Genomic DNA, 27,007 nt, shown 5'->3' with positions numbered 1-27,007 from the left:
TCTCTCTCTCTCTCTCTCTCTCTCTCTCTCTCTCTCTCTCTCTCTCTCTCTCTCTCATTAGTACAAAAATTGAGAATTTTGCATTAAAAAAAGAGAAAAAGAAAACAAAGTATTGGAAATCGTTCCTTGAAGAGCTCAGGTTACAAGTCACAGTGTCTGCTGCTTGGCAACCAACTTGCTACTGGATTTTCATGTGAGCTCACAAAGATGCTGGGAAATGCACCGGTGGCTCTAGAGTTCACCAGAGCTATCTTCCTTCTCTCATAAAGCGTTCCTTGGCTTTGCCTCTGATTCTGGTTTGCTGCATTTTGAGGACCATCCTCTAATGAGGTTGTAGTTCACCCATCAGAGAAAAGGCAGGTGGCAAGTTAGGTAGCAAAGCCCTCTCTGAAGTGCCTGGCCATAAAGACAGGAGCACAGTAACAGCCACCTCTCTTTCCTCCGCCACCACCTGGTCTCGGTACAAAAGTTCACTGCTGCAATGGGGAAGCTTTGACACTGCCTTGAAAGTATTTCTGATGGTAGACATAGCTTGGGGGCACAGTGGGGAGATGCTCCTTCTTTCCATAAGAGGACAAATCATAATATGGGATTGGTATTCAGAATCAGATATGTGAGCTGTCCTCTCATCACCTCAGAGCTGTGCTGTGGAAGACAAATTCCACTGTGTGCTAAAAACTCCTCCTTCCTACCAAAGAGCATCCACGGGCTGGACCTAGGTCTCCCCAAACATTTGTAGCAGAAGTGTAGCTTGGTCTTCGTGTGCCCCAAACAACTGGAATGGGGGCTGTCCCAAAAGCTGTTGCTTGCCTGTGGGGTACTTCTTCTAGCAGGGCTGCCTTGTTTGGCCTCAGTAGGAGAGGATGCACTTGCCCCCACAGAGACTTGATGTGCAGGCATAGGGGAATACTCGGGGGTCTCACCCACTCAGATGAGGAGAGAGGGGGTGGGGGAAGGATTGTGGGAGAGGGCGACTGGGAGAGGGTGACTGGGAGGGGTCAGTAAGAGGGACGTAAAGTGAATAAGAAAAAAGGACTCCTCCTTTCCCACTAAAGCCCTCTTGCCTGAAATTATCAACATGCACACCATGTGATAATTTGAATGACAAGAGATAATTTGGCTTGACCTCTTAAACATTTTCTTTGGGCATGTGTTTGGAAAAATAAGAAAATATACTATATAAATTTATGCTTTTAACACTGAAGGAGTTAGAAAAGAGAGGCTACGACCAACAATACCTTCCTTATGTCCCAAAAAGAAGTTTAGGGATAGTTTGTAGGCACCGGAAGGTTCTCAGAACATTCTCCAGCAAGAGACTTGATTCCAAAAGGCAGCAGCTTAGAATCTGGCTCTGCCACAGCCTTGAAGGGTTATGTGCTCATTAGGCTGTGGTTTGCAAGTTACAGAAAAGGAAGGTAATAAATCAAGCAGGGTTAAATCTGAACTCAAAACATCTTTCCAGCAATGGGAGAAATCCAATAAATGCCAGATGGATGCACAAGTAGACAGAAGGATAGACGGACAGATGGATAGACAGACAGACATAGACAGAGTGGTATAGGAATGCCTTTTGGACCAATGTTCAGACTCCCTGGGAAATGCTGATTTCCCTCTAGGTTTCACAGAACAGCTCTCAGAAGGTACTAGGAGTGCTCCCCACTCACAGTGTCACATGGGAAAATAGAAAAAGATTCCTGGGCACATGGAGAGTTGGGTTTCTGTCTTGTCCACCCCATGTTACCTATGGTTTCACCAGTCTAAATCTTCATTATAAAAAGAAACCTGGGCTAGCTATACCAACCTGTGAACAAAAATTGTAGATGAGCCATCAGCCTTGCCCAGAGCTGCAGTGTCTGTCCCAGCTTTCCCCTTGTCTTGTACCGCTCGCTCACAAATCTTTTTTTTTTCTTTTCAGTTGGAAAAAAATGTTTTCAATTCCTCAGCTATTTTTTTTATTAATTTCCACCCCCAATTCTCCACAAAGTTTTCTCATTGTTTGAGATAATGAGAAACAGATACTTAAATAGTCAATAACTCCAAGTGCCTTTGCAAGGTTGAGCAGACTCCCATCTGCAAAAGTCCTGAACTCCCTGGAGAAGAGAAATGTGAAGGCTAAGAATTTGGGATTTGAGAAAGAAATTCTGAGAAGTCACACGTGGGAAAAATGAAAAGAAATTACCTATTATGTAGTAAGTCTTCCTTGCCTGTTTATATCGATATACAGTGTCACTGGCTTACTGAATAGTTAGGAAACATGGCTGTCAGAACAGCGACAATAGCAGACGTTTCCAGCGTGTCAGCCCTTGGTTCACGGGCTTCACATGAATAGTCTTTATTTTCCATGAGTCCTAAGTGGGGAATGTGAGGAGCTAAGAGGATGAGTAGTTTGAAAACCAAGGAAGAGGACAAAGTAGTAGAGAGGGAAGTCCAAGGCTTATTGCTTACTGCTGCTGAGTGACTGAGCCAGGCCTGAAAACAGGCATACAAAATCCTCAGCTAACTGCAGCCCGGTGTCCATTTTTATGAATAAAGTTTTATTTGAACACTGCCATTTGTTTATGCACTACTTGGGGTTGCCTTTGTGCTTCCTTGGCGGGACAGAGGGCTTGCCAGAAAGGCTGTATATCCTCCAAAGCCTTGAATACTTGCTATCTGGTATTTCATAGTACAGCTTTGCAGGTTTTGCTCTAACCAAGTAAGGCAGGGACAGGAAGCAGCCTTCTCTCCCTTTCTGCCTTCTACTCTGTCTGAACCTGTCAGAGAGTTGGCGTGACGCAGATTCACCATGAAAAAAAGCAAGCGTCTCTCACAGCTACGTTCATGAAATGTCACTGGGACCTGGGGGAGCTACCCAACATCCCCAAAGGAATGTTCTGAAAGGCACCAAGGGTGGGTCTCTCTCTGTACCTAAAAGCTGTTTTATGCTGCTGGTGTGGGGCTTTCCACACCGGCTGAGAACGAACACAGCAGAAGGCACAGTTCAGGTGAACTGTTTGTTTCATCTGTGGGAATACACAAATACAAGAAAAAGCTTGGATCCACTAGAAACGTTTATGGAAGCTGGTGGAAGAATGTGGCCAGACCTCCAGTGCTCCTTAAGGGGATGCTAAAGTTCAAAGTATCCCCGAGAAAAGGTCTTACGTCTTGCTGGACAAGCAAATATGCAGAGGTAAACTCGTTAGAGGTTTGCTGTGAGTTTGCAGAAACCTTGGGGACTCCCCACTCTGTCCCCTCCCCCATGTCTATCCAAAATGTCTTAGCATTCAACCCCTTACTGGCTGAAGCAGTCCTGGCACTTCTTTTCTGGAACTTAGGCTGCATCTTAAAACTGAGGCTTGCCAGGCTGCGTTGTTGGAGAGAGAGATGTTGGGGAGAAACACTTTCTGCTGCCCTTTGACAGACTGTTCTGGCAGCTGCTGAGATGGCCTAGTGGGGAGTGGGATGTGCCCGACTTCTGGGTTGGAAGAGGCTGAGTGTGCAAGCAAACTTCACAAACAGTGCCTCGGTGTCCTGTGGGCAGAGATGGTGGTCAAGCAGCACACAGTGGTTCCACACATCTCTTCCTGTCTGCTCTGCAACACCTAGCCTCGACTAAGAGGCTGGAGATGGGGGTGGGGCAGTGGGGAGGATCTCACACCACTGCTGCCTATCTGGAGCCCTGGAGGCTTTGGGGTTTAGTGTTCTTCTCTAACTTATTCTGAGACTTATATGCATGAACTCTCTCTCTGCTTCCTCAGCAAGACATTGCTGTAGAGTAAAGGGAAGCTGATGAGAGAGATACTCTGATGGGCCATCCAGTCCTGTACCCAGGAATGATGGGGTGTCTTACTGGCATGCAAAGTTTCAGAGTGGAAGGCAGGTCGTGAGAGTAACAGTGGTGGTGGAAAAGAGATGTGTGTAGAAAATGGCAGATTGGCCTGTAGGACCCAAATAAATTAACTTAAAATCTGAGGCATGGAGTCCGGTGCCAGCCTGACCTCAGCTTTATGCTACGGGCAACTCCCTTATAACAATTCTCAGCCGTATCCCAGGACAGCCTTGGATGCTCATTTTCTCCTGGTTGTACTTGGATGAAAATTGGGAGTAGGGGACAGCAGGAAGGCACACAGTGGAATTCAAAAGATGGAGCAGAGCAGCCTTAGAAAGGGTTGGAGACATAGTCACAGCCAGGGGACTTTCAGAACACACGCATGCTCCTTTTAGGGCCCTTAATAAGAAGGCAGTTCAGGGGACCGCATCCCACGAACACCCTCACAGTGCAACCCTGTTGGGTCTCCATGATTTCTGGCAAGTGGTCTGCTCCTACTGCATTCAAAACACAGCCTCCTACAGGAGCAGTAACAACTCTTGTCTCCACCACAAGCGACTAAGAACAGCCACCTGGTCAAGAGCCACAGGATTCTGATTATGGGCATTATGTAGTTTTACTGGCTTCTTGCTTGTTGTCTTTTCTTTTATTAAGGAAAAAAAAAAGCACTGAGTAAGAGGAAACAATTCATCACCTTAATTATACTGGTTTTGTCTTTTTCCCCCTTTTCCTTTATACATGGTTTTTCATTTGTTAAAGCTCAAACCTTAAGAACAAAGATACGTGACGACACCATATTTAAAGCTACTGCTCATGAAAGCAAGCAAGCAAGCAAGCAAGCACACCCAAGTTACATTGTTTAAAGCATGACTCATATCAACAACAAAAAAGATCTTTTTAAAGAATAGCATGACGGCAGTGTTTTCACTTTCTCTGCTTCCTCTTTCTCTGTACAGTTTCTCTTCCACACTAAGTCACATCCAGGTACAGTCTACACACACGTAATGAAGTGGAAAGTGCAATGCAAGAAGCCAGTTAAAGGCAGAAAATGAAAGATACTTCAAACTAAGAAAGATCAAGAGCACCCATCAGCACAGGTCCAGAGGCCACTCATGCATTTCCCTAAAGGTCCACCTAAAACACACTGGTCTCCTGTAATGAATAGGATTACTTCTGTTGCATGACTAGTTTATAATAAAATGAAAAATTCTAAAGGTACAGAAGCAACACAAATGGCAGTTGGAAGCGGTGTTCCCACATCAGCTCTCGGTAACTTGCCTGCCCAAGTCGGATTTTACTCTGATTCTCTGTTTTGAGTAAAAGTACTGATTTTATGTCTTGAGCTCCTACTGTCCTACCCAGGAAGAGAGCAAAAGCCATGTCTTCCAAGTGGAGACCATTTGAGTAAAGACAGAGGCATGAGAGAAGATCCTCATGCCTAGTCCCAGGTTCACTTGGCTAGTACCCAGGAGCATCACAGATCATGTCAATGTGGTCGAAACTTCTGATTCCCACTGTGCTCTTGGCTCTCCATGTTCTTGAGCCAAGACTCTGTCCCCTAAGACTTGGTTGCCTCCTTGCCATGTCTGCATCCGTGTGTGAGTCAGTGCTTGCCACTGGGGCCCTGTCTGCACAGCTCCAAAGCATCAAGAACATACTGGGAAGTCTTACCTTCAAGCCACTGAGCCCAGTGTTTATTTAGCCTAAGTGCACACTTGCCACTTAGATGAGACTTTATATATATATTTAAAGGCGAACAGGCCTGGGTGTGCAGCCTTATGTTACACATGACTTCAAGGAGAGCACATGTGCTTGGTTTGTTTATTCTCTTAGAGAAGTGCAGCCCTCAGCCGCTGTTCTTGTCAGTCACGACCAGACATGGGTTGTGCACAGCTTTTATGGCAATTACTGGTCAGTCTTGAACTGGCCTTTCAGGGGGCTTTGAGGCTCAACAACCCACAGAGAGTCAGGAGCAGGCTTCTCTTCCCCAGCAGAAACAGTATGCTGCATCCCGAAGGTTAGGACCCAGCTGCAGTCCAAGCTGTTCAGTTTGCACCCTAGCTTTCCATGTAGGGCTTTGCATTTGCAGCTACAACTCCAGGGAGCAGCAAGATGCACACAGGTACACAATACTTCCAAATGTAGTGGGGAAGCAGGAGAGAGGATAAGAATCAAAACATACACCAGCCCTCTGTTCTACCGTATTGATAGCCTTAGAGCTAGGGATGAACGGCAAATTAGGCAGGATGACTTGGCTTCTGGGAGCCTATTTAGGTCTCAAGCCAAGGACTCATCTCTTTCTAGTCAGGAGCTGGACAGATTAATGAGAGCGGACATAAAATGAGGAGATGTGTGATACATAAAGCGGGGGACTTATTTCTAAAATGCTGTCACCTAGAGGGTCAAGCCTAGGCAGCACAAACAGGGTGTAACAGCCCTCTCACTGCTGGCACCAAACAGGCTGGCACCAAACAGGCTCTCGGGGCTAAGCATCAGGCGAGGGTCTGTGAACACGCTGCAGTCAGCCAGCTGTAGCGGAGCACTTAACACTTAGAACAGCCACCGAGTGTCCTGTATTAGAACTTAGGTGGCATCGGCAGCCAGACTGACTGTAGAAGGCAAGTGCAAACTTGCTGCATTTGAAAAGCACAACCATAACCTTTGCTCCAGGTTGGGAGCCCTTGCTCCTTTTCTCGGATGAGGCAAGCATCCCAATTTCCCTCTTCTTTGCTTTGTTCTCTATTTGCTTTCTTAGGGAGAAAGCATCCCTTTCTGCTTCCAGCCTTGAAATTCAAGTGCTATGACTCTACTCAGAGAATAAACCTCCTTGCTTCCTCTACCAGCTTCTGAATTCTGCACCTTTTCCCCGTTAAGATCACAGCCTTCCTAGGGGTTTTTCCCCAACATCTTCGCTAGAATTCCTGTTACTACACCTCACTGAGGGTTAATCTTCCCACAGCCTCTCCTTTCTCACCACTCCTGATTTTCAACCTCATTGCTCCCAAGTGGACAATGCAAGGCTCAAAGGTTTATCTGTAACCTATTTGTCTCTATTATAGGCTTCTAAACTTTAATTAAATGAGAGACATTGAGGATCTCAATCCCCCGAATCTATGGGTGTCGCTTTCGCCACCTAGTGGTGAGAAAGTGAAGCTTTTTTCCTGCAAGCTTTGTTAAATTGGGGGTTACTCCCCCTACCAAATTCACATCACATGGAAAGAGAAAAAAAACATGCAAAACAAGCTTTTTTTACCTTTAAAATTCTCACCTGCAAAAGCTGAGATGGGTTCTAAAAGAGAAAAAAAAACAGAAAAAATAAGTTGAGTTAGATAAAGAGAAAAGCGAATGAATATGACACAATTGAGTCTGTTAGGTCATTTGGCAATGCACTACAGAACGTGGCCCACCTCTTACATGTTTTCTAGACTGTGCCTACCATCATCACGGGGCTAGGCTGAGTAGAGAGGATGCTCAAGGACAGAAAGTCCTTCGTAGAGTAACAGGTCCCCAAGGCACTGTAATCAGCCACTTAACACTGACTACTTTCTCAGTCCTGGGATTAGTTTTAGATGCCCAAGCCTTGAGAGTTGCCTGGGGGACTGGGGAATTCCCAGTTGCTTCTGACATCACTAGGCACAGATACCCAAGGTCCAAGACAAGTACTTATTACAGCAGCTTTGCTGGCTGGGATTAACTCCTATTCCTTTTCAGGAGTCCTTTTCTGTTTGGGGAAAGATCTGTGGCTAGGATGGGGGGTGGTCAGGGTACCCTTAGGGAAACCCCTGCTTCAGGATGAAGCCTTGGGCAGAAGTGTATGCATTTCAGGAGGGCTGGCTCTTAGCACTTCTGAACGAAGAAATAGTGAGAAAGAAATAGTGAGGGGTGTCCTTTATATGCTGGTCCTCTGGTATGCCATGCCTAATCCTACAAGTCTAGACTCTTGGGCGTTAGAAGTATTAGCTTGAAAACAAAATGCAACATTTGATTTCTTATGCCGTAATTTTCCCTGCAGTTCATTCATGTGAAAGAACGGCGTGGGTAATTGTGTTATCATTCTTAGATAGCATGGGTACCACTTTTGCCTACCACTGAAGGCTTCCATTAAATCCATCAAACCTTTCCAGCATGTAATTCTGACTGGCAGGCTCTCCTGTTCTCTAGCATTTTCTTTGCTTAAAAACTGGACTCTGATGATGGGGTCTCAGCACCCCGAATTTTCACATACTTAATGCACATCCATTTCTGATTGGGAGATGGATATGTAAACCTTTACTTCATGTCTTACCCCTCCCACTCACAGCCCTCGACTCAACCAAGCCCATACTTCACCTCCTGCACAGACTGGCACAGCCCAGCCTACTGGGAAATGTTAAGACAGCAGTTGCTTCCTTTTGCATGTCCTAGTGTAGTATTTGAAAAAAGCACGAAGGGAGAGGAAGTGACGTACCCATGCAGTCCTCCAGCGGGACGTCAGTGCTTATCCGAATGTCATCGATGGAAATCTCTCCCGATCGCCCCTTCCCTATCACTCCCTCGAACACGATCTAGAGCCGGAAGGACAAGAGCCACGATTAGCTAATCTTCCTGGTTCATCCGGTGTAAAGATGTCCAATTTTCTCTTAACAGCCTTGTGTGTGTGTGTGTGTGTGTGTGTGTGTGTGTGTGCACCTGGTACACATCTGTGCACCACATGGCTACATCTCTTGAGATCTTAATTTAAGAAGAGTTTGGTTCAAATCAATTACATATTTGAGAGGATAAGAAAATATAGTAAGTTGATGGATATTGTTGTCCAGTAACAAGAATATACTGATTAAAAGGACCACAATTGAAGCATCCTTGAGGGAGAGGGGTGCTGAAATTTCCCTAGCTATTTCAGAGGTCCCTTTCTCGTAAATCCTTCAAATGCTCAGTGCAGGTATTTGTAAACTCAGAGGACATGAGCAGGTGATGGTAATGAAGGAAACACAGCCCTTAGGTTTGGATTGCCTTCTGCATGACCTCTCCCTGCACTCTGACTTAGAGATCTGGTAATACAACAGCCAGGAAATAATTTACTCATCTAGCAACAATTTACTGAGCATCTACTGTGTGTAGGGCACACAGATGAGATAGTTTCAAAGTCCAGGAAGATAACAGCTCTGCCTGGAGAAACTGTAACAAAGACAAACGGAGACAAAAGAACCTCCAACAGGTTCTTCTAATACCGGACTAAGGTTATTAAGTGGGGGATCCAGGTTGGGGAATGAGGGTCTTGGGATGCCTTGTGATTTCAGGAGTGCGTAGCTACAACCTGCATACGGAAGCCCCTCAGCTCTGTGGTCTTTAATCACTCCCCATTCTCACCCTCCCCAGGTTCTTTCTGCAAACGAGCACATGTCCTCTGGCAAGCTGAAAGAGCAGTTGGCTGCCTCACCAGCCATCTGTTGCTGCTCTTCGTCTGGGGAGGAGCAGGTTAATGCTTTGGCTGGTTCTCAGTTACCTTGTCCACAGTGTGTCTATTCCTATCCAAGATACGGGTACAGATGTGTGGGCCCATCTGTGCCTCAGTCTCTTGCTCCACGGGACAGAGATAAGAGAAGCTGAGAGAAAAGCCACTTGCTTGGGGCTCTCGGGTCTGCTGGCCACAGATGGATGCCTATCCACCTATGCCCATCCATCTCTGCCCCTTTCTGGATCCATGCTCTCTGGAGTAGGTCTGGGAGGGCATGGCCACAGCCTCCTCCATTCTGAGCTAGCCACTACCTTGGGTGTAGAGAGACTATTTGTGTTTATTTCCCTGACTTCTGTGTCCCTTTGTCAGTCTACCTGATAGCAATCTAAAATAAAATGGAGAGAAGAAACATTTGTTGGAGAAGATTTCAGCAATATAAAAGGCAATAGGAGGAACAAAGAACCAAGTCTGGGTGTAGAGATAGGCACATTCTGAATAACAAATAAGAGTGTCATTTAGTTGCCATGGCAACATAAGAAACACAATGAAAACAGCGGAGCTTAACCACATCCCTTAATGATGAATGGGCAAGGCTCTTTGAAATATTGGAATGGGGATCACGGTGATTCCCTTGTCTCTTGCACACCCCCTTTTCTTCCCTGACTCACCTGATACTCCATGTCATAGCTGGGCAGGATAATACGTCCATGCTTCCACTCGCTGCCCTGGTCCTCACGGATGACCCAAAGGAGTTTGCTTTCCTGGCTGGCTTCCCGAACCACCTGCAGTGCCACCCCATGGCCGCCCATGGCTTGGTACTGGAACTCCATGCACACAGGGCTTCGGGGGAGGTGCACTGGTGGGCTGATGAGCCGTCCGTACTGGCCCTCTCGTCGGCCGTCACTTTGTAATTTCAAGAAGTTCTTGTCATCTGTGGGAGACAATCCAAACACAGGTAGTAAATGCTTACGAGATATACCACTTTGTAACTGTGGCCTCTCCATCAAAGATGGACAGGAGTTGGGGTGTTTTCAGTGTTTTGAAACATGTTGGGTCTTGCTATATAGATCAGGCTGGCCTTGAACTTACAACCTTTCCGCTTCTGTCTTCTGAGTGCTAAGACCACAGGTGTGTGCCACTATGCTGGTCCTGCTGTACACTTTTCTTAGGACCTTTCAGACTCTTGAGTCAAATGCTCTGTTTTCTTGAAGCCCTTTCTTCAATCCTTAAGTCACACTGGCCTCACTTCATCTCTCTTGTGTCATGCCTTTATACAGTCCCTGGGGTGGTCAATTTCAAATCCTGGCTGTGCAGACTTGTCTTTTCTCCCTAGAGTGAAGAGGCCTGACCCATGTCTTACTCATCTCTGGCTTTCCCAAAGGGCCAATGCAGTCTACTGAACTGAATTACAGGGGAACAGTTTATAGGGTGAGGTGGCTGCCGGATTGGAGTATGACTCTGGCCAGGTATTGTCTGGCTGAGCAATGTCTGGAAGAGATTAAAAACCTTCTGTCTCTGCCAGGGTTGCTAGTTGATGCCTAAGCCTCAGTAACTATCACGCAGACACTTCCGTTAACTCTAAGCGGGTCAGGGATGGGAGTGGCCGGCCATCCCGCTTTGTTTCAGGACTTGGCCATCTCAAGCAGCCATGTACATCCAGTGCCAGTGGTTACAAAGGTATGGCATTATCATTAGCAAAGGCCATGTCTTTAGCAGTGAATATACGTGTTCTGGGAAATTAAGGGCTCACTGTCCAAACGCTTTAAGAATGGCCTTCTTGGCAGACTGGGTTTAAATCCATCGGATACTTAGGCAGAAGGCTGAGATCTTGTTATGGTTGTCAGCACCTATGCCTCACAGGCACAGGTATGGCAATGGGGAACTCCAGCCTGTGTGCAAAGAGCAAATGCTCAGAGAAGGAGGAGGAGTTCCCACGATCTTGGGCCCCGAAGCATGGGTCATGGTCTGCTAGACTCCTCTGCAAGTGGGTTAGGGATATATTTTCACTGTATAACCAACTTAGAATGTGAGCAGGCCAGACACTTCAGGGTCTTGTTAATTTGAAGCTATGTTAGTCTGAGCCACAAGCACAGAGGTTTTTCAGTCGGTAGGAATGGTGAATACCTTGGGTTTGTTGGAGAAAGACAGGCTAGTGTTCCAGAAGCCTGGGTCAGCACCCTCTTGGGGATGGGGATCTCTGATTCACTGCTGTCATACCTGTTGGCATTATCTTGTTAGGTGACAGCTATGACACAGCTTCCACCGGCAGGCCTGTTCAAGGCCGAGATAAGGAAAAGAAGGCTGCCTCAAGAGCGGAGCTTTAATGATGGGGTCTAGTGAGGAGGGGATGCTGATAGCATCACTAGACACTCATGATCTTCTAGCCCTCTGTTTCCTCATCAGACCTTCCTGCTATCACTATTAATGATAATAATTACAACTCAGATTCGCATAATGCCTTTCAGGTTACAAAGCACACTGGTATGCGATATATCACTTCATCCTTTCGGTATGCCTGTGAGCTAAGACTTCTAAATTTTACTTTGCGCACGATGGAGAAACCAAGAGAGGTTAAAGCTTCTTGTCCAAGGAGGAAATGCTGGTTCAGAGGTAGGTAGACCCCAAACTTAACTGAGGGATCCCAAACTTTCCTACAGTAGACTCTTCAGCTGCCCAAAAGTGCCTTGCCCCAAATCCTTGCAATCCCTCCCTGTCTGAGGCAAGCCCCCTTCCCCCTTGGCTTACTGCCTCACAGCCTCACGGTACCTGAAGCTCCTTGTTCTTCTTTTCCTCCACCTAGCCTGGCTCTTCTGCTAACTTCTCTCCTAACCATTCTGGCACATGCAATAGTCACCCTCTCTTTCCTAACTATTCTAGTATTTGTTCAATACACCTGATCTTACTTTTAAAAGTAGGTTAGACTTTTCCATAGTGACTACCCACCACCTGTCACTCCTAAGTGGGTCATGTGTTGTTCCTATATCTCAGATTTAAAAAAAAATATAATAATATTTATTTATTTATCTATTTATTTAATATGTGTGTGTGCATGCTCACATGTGTGCACGTGCTTGTGCACACGAATGTGCCACAGTACACATGAGGGGACCAGAGGACTATTTGTAGGATTTGGGTTTTTTTTCTTTCCACCATGTGAGTTCCCGATCGGGTTTGGCGGCAAGCACCTCTACCTCGTGAGCCGTCTTCTAACCCCCTATCTCGGATTGTCTTGCACACAGAAGGTTGAATATCGTATTGTTCTCCTCTCCTTAGTCCGTGCATATCACACCACCCTGAGAAATCTTATTCAATGAATGAAAAATGAATGAATGGTAAACACACCGATGAGAAAGAATGGTATGTAATGAGGAGTGAGAATCTGCTAGACTCTGCCAAGCCTTCAGTTCACACAATCCCTTTGCCACCGACTCTGTTTTCCTGAGGCAGCAGGCCCCTTTTAAAGATGAGGTAACCTGGTACTGGGGTTACCTGTGGAGGATCCCAGTAGACTGAGACACCAGTGAGGGTCCCCCTGACCCTCCGTGCTCCTGTAACATCTGTGGCCTTTCCCTTTCCACCCCATCTATAAAGGAAAGCGGATTTGAGAGGCATCTTATTCAGCTTTTTTCCTTCACAGCTTCACAAATAAGACCCACTTGCTGCCTGAGAATTACTTGGCGGAAATTCTGTCACTTGTGTGAATTTGCATTCTTAAGCAAAGGAATCATAGCAGAATGGCTACAACCGGGGAAAGCCAAATGTGTCTGGGGTGTGAGATGGCGGGCTGCAAGGATTTTCATCTGGGTCTATCTTATCTCCACCGTGTCATTAGAATTCAACCAGACCAAAGGTCCCCCAGTCAGCTGGTCCAGAGTCTCCAGAGCCTGCGCCTTTCTCCTGTCTTCTGTCCTCCCTTCTTTCACAATAGGCTGATAATCACAACGCATGATTTACAGGACCGCGGCAGGAATCGAGTTAATGCTAGTGGCGTGCTAAGCACGAGCAGCTGAAGGATCATAATTCAGTGCTGACATCTGAGCTAATCCACGGGTTTGCAGAGTCTCCAGACAAGCAGGCCTCTGGATTTCACTTAGTTAAATCATTTGTGCCCCACTTGTCTGTTAAGTGCTATGAACTCCAGGGAAGAAAGATGATATGTAAATGTAAGGAATTAGCAGGGACATCAGTCGGAGGGATGCTGAGCTGCAAAACATCCCTGCCTGTCAGGACAGAGGCCTGATTAGAACCAGGAACACCATGAAGGAAAGACTCAGACCGGGAACTGCACAAGGAAGGGAACCAAAAAATCAGAGGACGAGGATGATCAAATTGAGCAGATACTAGATGACAGACATCACTGCTTTACCTTTAGTTATGCTTCATGAACATCACTGTGCAACCAGTAATATCACCTTTATCTCTCTTCCTTCCTTCCTTCCTTCCTTCCTTCCTTCCTTCCTTCCTCCTTTCTTCCTTTCTTCCATTCTTTCTTCCCTCCTCTCTCTCTCTCTCTCTCCCTCCCTCCCTTTCTCCCCCTCCCCCTCCCTCTTCCTCCTCTCTCTCTTTCTCCACCTCCACCCTCTTTCTAGGGTCCTGCTAAGTAGCTCAGGCTGACCCTGAACTCATGATCTTCTTGCCTGATGCTCTCTAGTGCTGGAATTAGAGATCTGCCCCATCCACATCAAACTCGTTTTCCCTATGAAGCTCAGAGACATGAGGTCATGTTCCCAGGACCAGTGCCACAGAGTGATGGAAGTAGGCTCTAGATCCATATGGAACCGAGTAAACTTGCTGGCTCCTTGTCACCAGGGGTGGAATGCTGGCTGGAGGCTCTAAATCTTTGAAAGTCTTAGTCTTTCCATCTGTACAGTGGGTATAATAATGGTATTACTGCATGAGGTTGTAAGACTAAGCCCTGTAGAGCACTTTACATGGGAACAGGGATATAGCAAGAGCTCAGTCAAGCTACTGATGCCACTCCACACACTGCCTTCCATACAGACCGAAGACCACCATAAACCTGGGAGGCCAGTGCAAGATGTAAGAAGAAGTAGGACACATCCTGGGGAGGGTACTGACATTCTTTGAAATAAGATGCTTTCTCCCAGGAAACCAGCCAGCTCCCAGCCATCTATCCTGTGCCCCTCCCATTGGCATAGGTCTTCTGTGTCAATCTACAGAGGATGAAATAAAATGTGATACTGTCTTGGATCGTGAGTGGACCCCATGTGACTACTAGCACTGGCCAGAGGAAGTATGTGGAAACATTCTAACACCATGCATACACCCTTCCCTTCAGAAAGGGGCTCCACAGGCCACACTGGCAATGTGTTCTCCAGACCACATCCCCGGCTGTCAAGAACATCTCAAATTCAGTTTAACACCTTCCTGCTGCCATGTGGACACACATCCTCTGTCTATCCCTGACGGAACACAGCTCATTTCTGCTCTATGAATTAAAAACATTTTTATTCACAAGGAATTAAGAAGTCTAGGGGGCTGGGGAGATGGTTAAGTGTGTAAAGAGTCTGTCTTACAAGCCTGATGACCCCAGGACTGAAATAAAACCACAGGCCTGCAAACCCACCTATAGTGTACCCTTACAGGGAGATGGGAAGATAATTCAGAAAAAAAGCTGCAAGTTGCCTTCCTCTGTGGCTGATAGCTAGGATACCGGCAGTGGAGAGCTTCCAACAAAAAGACAATGGAAAGGAAATCCACTCAGCTGCTGAGAGAGAACGAAGAAATAATGTCCCTAAGATACAAAATCCCTGTCCTTCTGGACCTGACTTATTTAGGATGCATTTTGCTTTGTCTGCTGTTGCCAATGATACAGAGCAAACAATCACACGGGAGTGAACAACTCAAGTTCAAAAGGGCAGAGAGGAAGTGCAGAGAGGGCCGCTCAGGCGCTTCACCTGATGCTGTCTCTAGAAGGGCCTCTTGATATTTCACCTGGCGATTTATGGTCCCATCTGGCTTCAGCTGCTTAAGTGTCCTATAAACACGTGACTGAGGTTGGCCCAATCGCAATGGATTCAATTGTGTCTACTCCCCTTTAACCAACCCTAAAATAAATCAGCAGCTTGATCCTCCTGGCTATTGCAAAGCCAAACACGCCATCTGTCCCTCACACGCATCTCCTGGCTAGCATCTTGCCCTCCTACTAGAACAACCATCTGAAAGAATATTTAGTGCAGCAGGAGATGGAGTCTCTTAGTATAGGTCATACTTAAAACATGAGTCAGCCACTCTGCCGGCCTCCCAAGGTCAGTCTGTCTCTGCTAAGGTCTTCAAATTAACAACCAGTTAAGGGAAACATTGACTTTGGATGAACTCAGCAGGATGTTTTCAAGGTTTATGATAGAACATTCGGCAGGCATTTAAGGATTCGGCCGGGCCAGTCCTTGCAGGCAGCTAGCTACCTGGAGGTATCTTTCGATGTGATGTGTCAGCTTCCACAGAAAGCTCTGCCATCTAGATAGTTTGTTCTCAATTTTCCTCTTCACTACCACCCCAGTCTCTCAGGGTTTTCAAGAAAAGGGGATAACAGCTTCTCTCTGTTTTCATCTTTTCCACAAACAGGGCTGTTTTCCTCCTGTCTTACAAGAGCTCCCCCCTCCCTTTCCTGTTCTAGTTGAAATTATCCCTTGATTATTGCTTGCTTCCAGCTCAGTTCTTCCTGTCCTTTAATTATCTATCATGGTCCATAGCCCCAGTTTTCTATATTTTTAAGGGCTATGCCCTATCCAACCCATAGCCACCTTCTTCCCAAGGTGGTTCAATCTGAGGCAGGGATTCTCAACCTTTGGGTCAAGACACCACCAGAGGGTCAAATAGCGTTTTTACTGGGGTCTTGTATCAGATATCCTGCATATCAGATATTTACATTCTGATTCATAACACTATTAAATTTACAGTAATAAAGTAGCAATGCAAATAATTTTATGGTTGGGGGAACACCACCACAGGAGGGCCTGTATTAAAGGGTGGCAGCATCAGGAAAGGTAAGAGCCACTTGTTTGACAGTGTCTGAATTGAAAGCTGTCACCTGATCTTTTGAGCACAGAGGAAAGTTTTTAAATTCAGAGTCATTGCTAGCTTACAATCAAAAAGCAAGCCTGTCTTAAAAGCATCAGGGCTTCGGTCTCCTACTCTGCTGGCGTTTATCAGAAACCAAGTCTGCAGCAAAACAACCCCAGTAAAAAAGTTAACAGGGTATTCTACCTACATTTGAAGGGATGGCCAACATGGGTAAAACCTGAGTGTTTACATTCTTGGCTTACTCCCACAGTGCTTCCTCTGAACCTCCTGTAAGTTGAGCCAAGTTCCCTTCACAATGCTGTCCTAGTCCAAGAAGACTTTGCCTGTTTTCTTTAGCTGCTTTCATGGCTTTTAGTTACCAAAGTGGGGGAGCATTGTAATCACACTTTACAGGGTCAGTCAATGTTTAAAAGCATTCACACATTCCAGAGTGGAAGAGCACATGTTCCAGATCACACTAGATCTTGATCAGGAGGCTGACTGGGCAGAATCCTGTTTATCTCTGGCCTTATCTCCTCCTCTTCCTCCTTCCTCCCCCCCCTCCCTCTCCTTCCCCTCATCCCAGTAGTGCTAGGGATTGGACCTAGGAACTCTAGACACTCACTCCTAGATGCTAGGCAAGCACTCTGCCACTGACTCCAACTCAGCCCTCCTTTTCCCTTTTTGTTTTGAGGCAGTCTTGCTAAGTTGCCTAGGGTGGTCCTGGACTCATTCTGTGGCCCAGGCAGGCCTTAAACATCTACTACTTCTGCCTCGGCCTCAGTCTCTCAAGTAGCTGAGATTATGTGCTAGCACCACCAGGTCCAGGTCTTATCTTATTCTTTACAATAACAATGACCATAACGATAACAAGTCTCGATACTACTAGTATTGCTGTTTACTTAGTATGCTCTTTCTGAGTGACCTCATGTAGTCCTTCATGCGTTGTCCCTTGTTAATTTCCCATAGTTGCTGAGGAAGAAAGAGTGGCAAAGATGGAAAATCAAAATAGCAGCACTTGCAGAACGGGCTCCAGCAAATCCACCTTCCTAACTCTCGGCTTCACGGCTCTCACTAAACCAGGCTATAGACGCATCAGCAAGGGTTGGGAGCTTGTTCAAAGGCACTACAGCAGTACTGTCTAATACATTACTGTGATGCTGCTTCCCTGCATAAAAACTGTGGCCTCTGCATCCACAAAAGAAGACCAGTGCCATAGCAGAACTGGAGTATTAGCTGAAACAATTTTAACTCATTAAAAGTATACTCCTTACTCAACACTGGAGAACTGGATACCAGGCCCACCTATCCTCTCGAGGGGAGCTTGTGTCCTTTCTTAAAAACCCAACACTGATCATTCTCAGAACTCTTAATATGTCTGTCCTAACAACGACCCCATGTCATTGTAGCTTCAGAGAGAAGACAAAGTGGCTTGTCAAGGAGGGTGGGGCAGGCTCTTCTGCTACCACCAGGGGTCACTGGATTTGGAGCGCCATCTGGGTGGGGGTGGTGTGGATGCACTCTAGGCAGCTTAGCCACAAGAGCTAAAAAAAAGAAATTCCGAGTGGCTTGAAAGGCGATGTTGAAAAACAAAAACAGTGGAATGGAACCAGTGGGTGTCTTGTCAGCCTGCAGCAACTATTACTACAGCCAAAGGAACAGAACTAATTGCTGACTTAAAAGGGAACAAGGAAAGGAAAGAAAACACGAGAAAACAACTCAATCAGAAAACATCTAAGCAATGTAAGTTGTTTCCATGGACACTTGCAATCAACTGTGTTGAATTTCAGCATGGCCATCCCACCTGCCCCTCCCCCTTTCCCCTCCCTCTTCACCTTCTCTGTGTTTGACGGAGACACCTCCTTTCCAAAATTTAATGGCATCTGTTTGCACACTCACTGAGGGGGATGAAGCATGTTGCATCCTTCTAGACAGCAATGGGTCTGGTCTTTTTGTGGTAGAGCAAAGTAGGGTGACTCAGTGACTTTCAGGTTTGGGGCCAGGCGCCTGCCATTCTGTGCCCATTAGTATCCTCCCTGCCCTGAGCCCAGCAGCAGCTGATTCCTTTCTCCCAACTGCTTCCCTTGGGGCCCCTTTTTTTAAAGAACAAGAAGGGACCACCCCAAACAGAAATGGGTCTATCTTCTGTTTGTGTATTTTGTAAGCAGGACAGTGAGAAACAGAGAAGATGGTGGTTTTTTTTTTTAATCATCTGAAGATAAAGAGTTCTGAGAGCAATATTATGATTTTGTTTCCCAGAGTCAGGTTGCAAGTGTCCCTTCACCAAACTTCAATGATTCCTCTGGAAAAGGAAAATAATTATTTTCCTTCTCAGCGTCTTAAGACAGGAACAACATTAAACCCAGCGGTTCCTTTTGGCCCTAATTTTCTTTCTCTCCCCAACTATTCAGCCAGAAGTTGGAATTCTGCCCACTTCCCTAAGCTGTTCTGAACAGTGCCCCCCCCCCCAACTACAGAGTGTAATGAATGAATCAGCTGAAATGAAGGCAAAGACTGCCATTTCCAATGAGCAGCAAGGTCAAGGGAGCAGGCATTCAGGTGAGGGTGGGGTCTGAACAGATTGAGTGGAAGTAAAGGGCGGCAGGCTATGACAGAGTGGTGACAGAAGAAGTTCTGTCAGAACTGCCACTGGTGCCCTTGTGGTCTAGGTAGGGCTAGCCTCAGACACTATCAGAGGAAACCTTCTCAGAAGCATAGGGAGGGGAAGCTAGAGGATTAGAAAGGACCCTGGATAAGAGATGATAAATCCTCCCACCCCAAAGAGAGTCCATGTGTACAACCCTTTATTTAAAGTACCTCAGCCAAGCCAAGCCCTCTCTATCTCTCATGCAGACGAAATGTAAACACATACACACACACCCCGTTCACCTTTCTTACATTCAGAGAAAAATGGGGGCTGGGAAAAACCACCAATTAATTGGCCCCAGTCTCAAAGGAGAGGAAATGAAATGAAAAATTCAGGCTGGGTTATAAAAATAAGTATTTTTTTCCCAACGTGCAGGAGGCTCATTATATTAATTAAGCATTATTGCAGAGACCGAGAGGGGGAGGGGCCAGGCGCTGGGACTCGGGTAAGTGAGGGGGAGGGGCCAGGCGCTGGGACTCGGGTAAGTGAGGGGGAGGGACCAGGCGCTGGGAGTGCTCGCTCCTGTGCCCGAGGCGGCAGTGATCCGCAGATACAAATCTCTCTGAGCCTGCACTCAAATGCTGAAGAGATAAACACTTGAAATATGAAAATGTTTTTCTTCAGAGCAGATGTTGTGACCCTCTGGGAAAGCAAGTGTGGGCCATGGCAGGAAAGTGGCCCCAAGTGTTCTTCTAGTGCTTCTTCCTCCCAGTACCCCCAACTCCTGGGGACCAGAGGAGGCACCATCAGCACTTGGGGTGAGGGCAGCTCTGAAGAAGCCAGTAAGGGGAAAGCCTCTCCCCTTCCATTGTCTACCCTGTCCTTCAACATTTAGTCTGCTAAATTTCCATAATTAACCCCCTTTTCTCTCAGAGGCTTATTAATGGGCATCTGAGGTCCAGGCAGGAGGCGTATGGAAACTCAAAGCTAACCAAAATGTTTTAGACCAATGTGTACTGGTTTGTGAGGGCCACTTGTTAAATTTTCTAGAACTTCACAAGCCAGTTAAATATAATCATTGTTAGAAATTAAATCACATAAAGCTATGTTAAATTATATTTAAAAGGGAAAATAATAAATACTCCCAACTGAACATTTCCTAATTATTTCAGTATACCTTGCTCTGGAGGTGATTTGTGCTCCTTGTATCTGAACAATGGAAACACTCCCCCAGCCCTCCTCCTGGCTGCCTCAGCTCCACCTCCCAGCCTGTGGCTCCCTAAACTGTGGGGAGAGTATTTTTACTGTTGAATGTGGTACACCTTGTCAAGCAAGTTTGAGACTTTGTTTTAATCCTTGGAAAGTCTATTGTTAAATATATCCAGAAGGCAATTGTTAAAGCATGTTCAGTAGAACCAGCTGATACCTTTCCTTTCTCCTTGTTCACAAGGGCTAAAAAGCAGTGCTTATCTACAGTGTCAGGCTGGGCTTCTGAGATCTGGTTCTCTGGGGCCAAAAGATGGTATGAAGATATGCCAAGGTCTGACAGTAAGTCTCTTATGGGCCAAGTGTCTGGCTCTTTGCTAAGATGCACCCACCGGCATCACATCTGTGGTGTCACACCTTGTACACAGGAGCATTTCAGTTCTATGCCTTGATTGACTCCAAGAGAGGTGGTACTCACAGAACTATGAGTCAGAATCAAGGCCAGCAGTTTTCCCAGTGAACAGCTTTGGAAACAATACCTACCTTGTTGTTGACAAGAGGCTATGTGACAGTAGTAGACAGTGACGCTAGGGGAACAGGAGGACAGTAACCGACTACTCCCGTCTCTCCTGAGGCCCTCTTAGTGGCTTCTTTCCCTCTTTTATCCTGGTTTCTCTTTCTTCCTGGCAATTTCAAGCTGTGCTGAAATTCTCAGTGGCTTAGGAACCACTGACCAGCCAGTGTGTGTGCTGTTGTCTGTAGTGGTTTGTGGTTAAAGAGCAGACAATTGCCTTGCAGTGGGAAATTCTGAAGCTTGCAAGGAACTTGGGACCCAAACATGTGCAAGCTGGCTTTCCATCTTTCATAGGATGCCTCCACTGTCTTACCTGGAAACGTTCTGTCATTGGGGTTAGCGCTGCTGATCCAGGTGCTCCGGAGCCACTTGGCATGGTCATACATCCAACCACAGGGCTCTTCAGGAAAATCAAAGTTGCAGTTGAATCCTGAAGGAAGTTGCAAATCTTTGTCTAAAAGGGAAAGAAAAGTAAGTAAAAGGCAGGCAAATGAAGCAGTCCCAGAGAATAGCCACAGGGCTCTATTTCAATGGCTGGCAAACCCTGAGTAGGAGGCAGAGAAAGAAGGGCTTCCCTTTGCTCATGCATTTCAGACATCTTGGCGATGGCTGACTTTCGGGTCAGGCTTTGGTCTCATCCTTCCCAGGCATGAAAGCCAACTCTGCCAGTGGTTTCCATAGTAAGCAATTATAAATGAGGCCACCAAATGGCTTCAGGCTCTAATCAGCCTCCTCTTTTTTTACCTCAGAGAGCAGACAAATGTGAAAATTGCTGTTCCCTACATGCCAGAGAAGAATGTCTCCCAGTGCCTTAGTGGAAGGCTGGCTCCCTAAAAGGATCATCTCATCTCCTGCCAGCCTGGCTCTCAGAAGTGATGGGGCAGCCCATTAGCACCCAGAGAGACCTGAATGCCAGGGAACTTCTGGCTGATGCAAGGAAAATGACCTAGGAAACAAGGCTGGCTTGTTTGTTATCCTTCACCTCTTTGGGACACAGCCCCTTATTTCATAAGGCTTCTTAGTTTGGCAGATTAGATTGCAGGTGGGCAATCTGACATATTAAGAGTGAAGATGAAGGTGTTGTCCTTGGAGTTGCCCAGCTCAGTGCTGAGTATGATGGGTATTTTTATACGTTAGGCCTGGTGGCACGGGCCTGTGATCCTAGTTGCTCAGGAGTACGTTGTGCAGAGCCCCTAAGGGCTGGGTTGGGATCCCAGAGGAAGTGAAGAACATGTTCCCCACAAATCTCTAAAAAGTGACCACATAATGGCTCACCCTGTCTACTTTTGGAGATTTACTTAACTGAGCCCAAAACTGGAACCAAGTGGGTTATCTCTGGTGTTCCACCCAGATCTAATTAAGTGGGAGTGCTACGGAGGTGGCGAAAGAGAAAATGGGAAGACAAACTTGGTCACTTGCCAGCAACAGAGGAAAAGCCTTGTCAAAGCTGGTAGCAGGGAGGAAGTGGGGTCCTTGTCTGTCTCATTTCCCTTCCCAGGTTCCCAGAGAGGAATCTCTGTCAGGGAAGGCTCAGAATTCTCACTAAAATGTCTAAAGGCAACATCAGCTGGGTAGAAACAAATTGCCCACCATGGGGTGGAGGAAGCTTGGCTTCAGAGGAAAGAGTTCTGCTGATATCAGCAGCAGGACATAGTTGCCAGAAGACCCTACTTGTGTGCCCCCTTCCCAAGAGGGAACATTCAGTGTTTGCCCACCCTTAGCCAAAGTCAGCTCGAGGGGAAAGGAAACACATGGAAGCCATCACAGAAGCATCAACCTGTGGCTTGGGAAAGTCCGTCCTCAGCCCTCACCATGCCCTTCTCTCCACAATTTCTGCATGTCTATTTTTCCATTCAAAAATACAGAGTAATTCAATATACCATAATTCCCCTGTACTGTTTATACGGATACAATATCTCAGGAACCAAATTCCACAAAAAAAGATCTTTGACTAAAAAGAAAGGAGGGACCATCAAAGAAACCTCAAATCAAACAAACCACTGTAAACGGTAAAATTATATTAAAAATAAACTTCTGAAATTTTGCAGCAGAACCCTTAAATTTTCCTTTGGATTGCTGTTTAGATAGACTCCCCATTCCCAAGCCTCCTGACATGCAAATTCTGTGAATTTAAAGCTATACATTAACTCCCTGTGAGTTTCATTTTCAGCTCTTTGCCTCAGACATGTCTTGGAAGATTCTCCACTTCTCATTATGAAACTAAAACAAGTTCATTAAAATATCAAGATTTTGTATTCAACTAACCCTGACCAAAAGTACCCCCTACCCGCACAATACACCAAAGCACACACCCCAAAGCATGTGTATTAAATTATCATTTTTTCAGTCCCAAAACTTCAGCATTAGTGTTTGGCTTTCCTCCCATTCTTCTTAGTGGCTAATTTTTGGAGCCATCCATACCATCCGGGCAGTTTCCCATGTTGCCTCCTGGCTGTGAGCAGGCTCCGAGGTTTCACCACCTTTCTACACCTTTGCGGCCCTTCTCAAGTCTCCTTGCCACTCTTCCCTCATTTTGTTTAATGAACATTTAATAATGATCAGTAATTTACTGTAAATCGAGGCTGTCAAACTTAAAGTCCAGCCAAAACTGCCAGGTGTAGCAGAAGTTGTGGCTTCTCAGCAACATTCCAGTACACGAGGAGCTGAACAAAACAGACTTTATCTAACTTGGATGTGTTCAGAAGATAAAATGAGGAAGATACAGATTTTCCATGTGAAGAGGTGATCCAAAAACTAGGACACCTTGGGGTTCTGAAGGACTGGCTGAGGAACCCCACATCCTGCCTCTGCTTGTGTGATCCCTGCAGATGGGATGTATTCTGGGAGAACCATCCCTGCTATGCTTTCATAAATCGAGGTTATAGCAAAACATAGGGAAGTGCGATTGGTCCTTGGACATCCCTTCCTCCACTCCGGAAAAAGAAGACATCAGGTCTTCCTATGACTGTACCACAGAGGAACGTTGTTACAATATTTGAGTGTTTCTAGTAGCCACTGCCTCAGGCCTCTGAGTATTTGTCCCTCCTTGAATCCTTCTGTAAGTTCATGTGGATCTCTAAGCCAAGGGAGCCCAAGTTCTTGCCTGATCCTGGGCCATCTGTCTGGTCAATACCTGTGCCACCCACGATGAAACATATGCTCACCCCAGTCCTTACCATCCTCAAAACTGCAGTTCTCCCCACACTCGGTGGCATCCTCGTCCATGGGATATGGGGTGGTAGTCTCTTCACTCTTTATGGTGGGTCCCAGCGTCTCCACAGTGGGCTTTGAGTCTGTGTGAAGGTGAACAGAGAAAAGAAAATTGCTACAGCAGGCTCCGCTGCCACCCAGCAGGGGACAATACCAAAAAGCCCCAGGAAGTCCTCTCTCTAGGTGTGGCCTTGTGAGGAGGAAAGGGAAGATGCACACAGAGCCTTAAATTCACCCTTGTGAGCTGTTGTGGAGCAAGGGTCACTTCGGTTGGATGATAAACTAGAGTTCCAGCAGAAGCTTCAAGAGGCATGGACACGAACCTCACACTGCAGGCTCTAATGGCAGCACAAAAGTAGCAACCATAGGGGTTGCATGATGTTCACCCCAGAGTGGAGCTGAGCTGCATTTGGGTATTCTGTTGAGAGGGCAGTGTGGCAGGGCACAAATCAAGATGAATGCTGCCCACCAAAACCAATAGAAACATCTCCATGCATTATGAAGCTTGTTTCTGTTACGTGGGAAATGGGCCCCAACTCTCTGCGGCTTCATGACTGCTGGTGAGTCTTACTGGTCCTGCTTTCTTAAAACACACCCTTTCACTATGCTAGACAGGATTGCTTTGGAATCAAAATGAACTCTATAAAACAATCTGGTCCTCGGGGCCCACCTACAGATAAAATAATCAGAATCACTTGTCACCAAAGCCGTACGTGAAACAGCAGCTTGAGAAGCCTAAGTCCAGACTGTGTTGGTGTTTCATGGACACGGACAGATGGGGGCATGGATTTAAAGAGACTTTGGTGAAAGTAGTTTGGGCTAAACCTTCTGGCCAAGGTATGACAAACTAAAACACCCACTGGGTACAGCTACCATTCTGTAGGGAATCTGACTACAGCCAAAAGAGTCAGGTATGGTAGAGATAGGAGCAATGGGCAAAGGTGCCACCTGGGCACCATGACTTAATTCAATAGGCAGAGGCCCAGAGAGCAGAAAGCCTACTCTGGCTAGTTCTTCCAAAAGCCCCTCCCCCAGCAAAGGAAACCTAGCATTCCTTAGTAAAACTTCCAATGTCGGCAGCTCATAAGCAATGTTAAAATAAGGAACACACAAGAAACCTAGCCTATGCTGTAGGCTGTCGGTTCCCACCTGGGCCAGGTAGGTGACTCACACATCCGTTCATTCACTTGTTTAGTTGCTCCCCCGGTCACTCATTCATCAACTATTTGGGAAATGAATGAGGTTGTGAGTCAGGCCCTGGGTGGGGTGGGAAGGGTTGTGGAAAGCTTTGTGTTACAGAGTTGTGTCTCCTAGAGGTGTCCTTCAACAAGATGCCCTGGAGAAGAGAGGGCACTGTCCCTCCTGTCTTTGAACAGGCTCCTTTGCACCATTGCATGCGATTAGGTGCCTTTGTGGGGCACCTTTCAGGATACCATTTAATAAAGCCAGGAGCTGAGGAAATGGGTAAATATGCTGAAAAGCTTTTTCACGGTCGACTTCCCGCCTTTCTGCTATTAAACACTATACACATAACCTTTCGTGTTTCCCATTGCCGTGTCTGCCTTTTGCTCAAAGTAAATAACAAATAACCTCGAAGCGTCCTAATTTGTGAGTTCAAATTTGTCACCGTGTCATCGAATCTCAAACGCAATTGTAAAGCAAACTATGGGCGGCAAGGCAAGACGTAATCATTCGAAACCTAAACAAGCTGGCTAACTGGTGAAGCAAGCCTGTTGAATTATTTACCCGGACCCGTTCAGCCCAGCCCTTTAGTTTTTCTGTTATCCTTTTTGGGAAAGGAAAAAAAAAGAACGGAACAACAGGGGAGTTGGTGACAGAGATGGCGATTTTGAAAACTAGAAGAATGAGTGCCAAGAACAGGAAGTTTCAGGCAAAGCTAGGCAGTTGGTAGGAGGAGATGAAGTGAAACCCAGGGTTGTCGAAGGGGCTGATCATGTGACACGTGGGCAGGGTGTGTGAGGCAAAGCAAGGAAACAGGAGCCCGCCTCTGTACCTCTGTTTGTACTGGGTGCTCCGAGGTAACTGTTCACCAAACAGCAGTGGTCCTCCAAAATTAAAACCAGATGTCAGAGACTTCAAAGACTCAGAGGCTGGGCAGAGGGAAACACGCCCCAGCTCTGATCTTCCAAGAGCAGGGCTGGGCTTTGAAATGGGAAACCTGTTGCTGTCACTGGGGCAATTTGGGGCAGGTTGGGGTTGGAGGGACAATGAGGGAAGAGGACATCAGCAACTGCCTATCTGGCCATCAGGCAAGGCCAGCCTGAGAGGGCATGGCACAGAAGGAAAAGGGGTCAGAGGGAAGTGTGAGTTGGTCCTCAGCCCACTGGATGACTTTCCTGGGACTCAGTTTTCTAGCCTGTGAAAGGGCAGTAGGCTTACTTCTATGGTTTGTTTTTGAACCATGTAGCACACTCATCAGTAGACTATGGAATCAATTTAATGGATTATGATAGCTTATTAAATGCCCTATGTGTAATCTTGTAGGATGTGCACAGGTTGAGCACTGCTTGGGGATCCCCTCCTTCCGCTACATTTGCCTGTCACCTGCCTGCCAGTGTTGGGCTGCAATCTAAATACTGCCCACTGTTACTCCATGCCATTCTCATAACAGATGCAGGACTCTGAGATAGATTGGTGCCACCCCCACTTTCCAGATAAAAGATGAAATCATTTGTCCTAGGCTCTGCACCTAGTGATGGCCAGGGGATGACTTGAATTTAGCAATCATTCTGGAGAACAAGAACTTCCCCATATGTTCACATGTATGCTTGCTTGACAACGAGAGAGGCTGCAATGGAGATTCCATTTAACTAGAGTTTAACTAGGGGCACATGATCAAATGTGGAATCAACTAGCCTAGAAGTTTCTGGATCCTCTATGGTTCTAAGCCTGGTGGGTAAATGAAGCTAGTTTATGTTTGAGGTGGGTTTTTAGTACTGGCGAGGCACAGTTGACACACATTCAGGCATTGGGGAACTCAGCCTTACCCCTGCAAGCATGTATGGGGGAGGGGTGTGAGTCTCCCTCCTAGTACAGATTCCATAATAGTGTCTTCACTTCCAAGCCTAGAAGTGAACTTAGGCCCCATTCCTGGCCAGCATGTCTGCCCAGGATTCCTCTATGCACTTGTAGCCAACCCCCCCC

At 46.5% G+C, this 27,007-nt stretch overlaps 1 protein-coding gene across 3 annotated transcripts in view; it reads right to left on the bottom strand.

Annotated features, from left to right (window-relative positions):
* Nrp2 (neuropilin 2) overlaps positions 1 to 27,007 on the bottom strand; it is a 113,967-nt gene that overhangs the window by 23,370 nt on the left and 63,590 nt on the right. For 2 of the 3 annotated variants that reach the window (XM_028765605.1, XM_028765606.1), the window contains exons 11-15: positions 23,809 to 23,925; positions 20,946 to 21,086; positions 9,911 to 10,173; positions 8,256 to 8,352; positions 7,077 to 7,097 (exon numbers count right to left, since the gene is read on the bottom strand). In XM_028765605.1, coding sequence (XP_028621438.1) covers positions 7,077 to 7,097; positions 8,256 to 8,352; positions 9,911 to 10,173; positions 20,946 to 21,086; positions 23,809 to 23,925 — 639 coding nt within the window. Of the gene's footprint in view, positions 1 to 7,061; positions 7,098 to 8,255; positions 8,353 to 9,910; positions 10,174 to 20,945; positions 21,087 to 23,808; positions 23,926 to 27,007 lie in introns of all 3 variants that reach the window. The other variant, XM_028765607.1, reaches the window with a different exon arrangement.

This window comes from Grammomys surdaster, unplaced genomic scaffold (assembly GCF_004785775.1).
Source record: "Grammomys surdaster isolate TR1022 unplaced genomic scaffold, NIH_TR_1.0 165, whole genome shotgun sequence".
Classification (NCBI taxonomy): domain Eukaryota; kingdom Metazoa; phylum Chordata; class Mammalia; order Rodentia; family Muridae; genus Grammomys; species Grammomys surdaster.
Note: the sequence above shows the minus strand (reverse complement) of the source record. Positions and strands in the feature narration are given on the sequence as shown.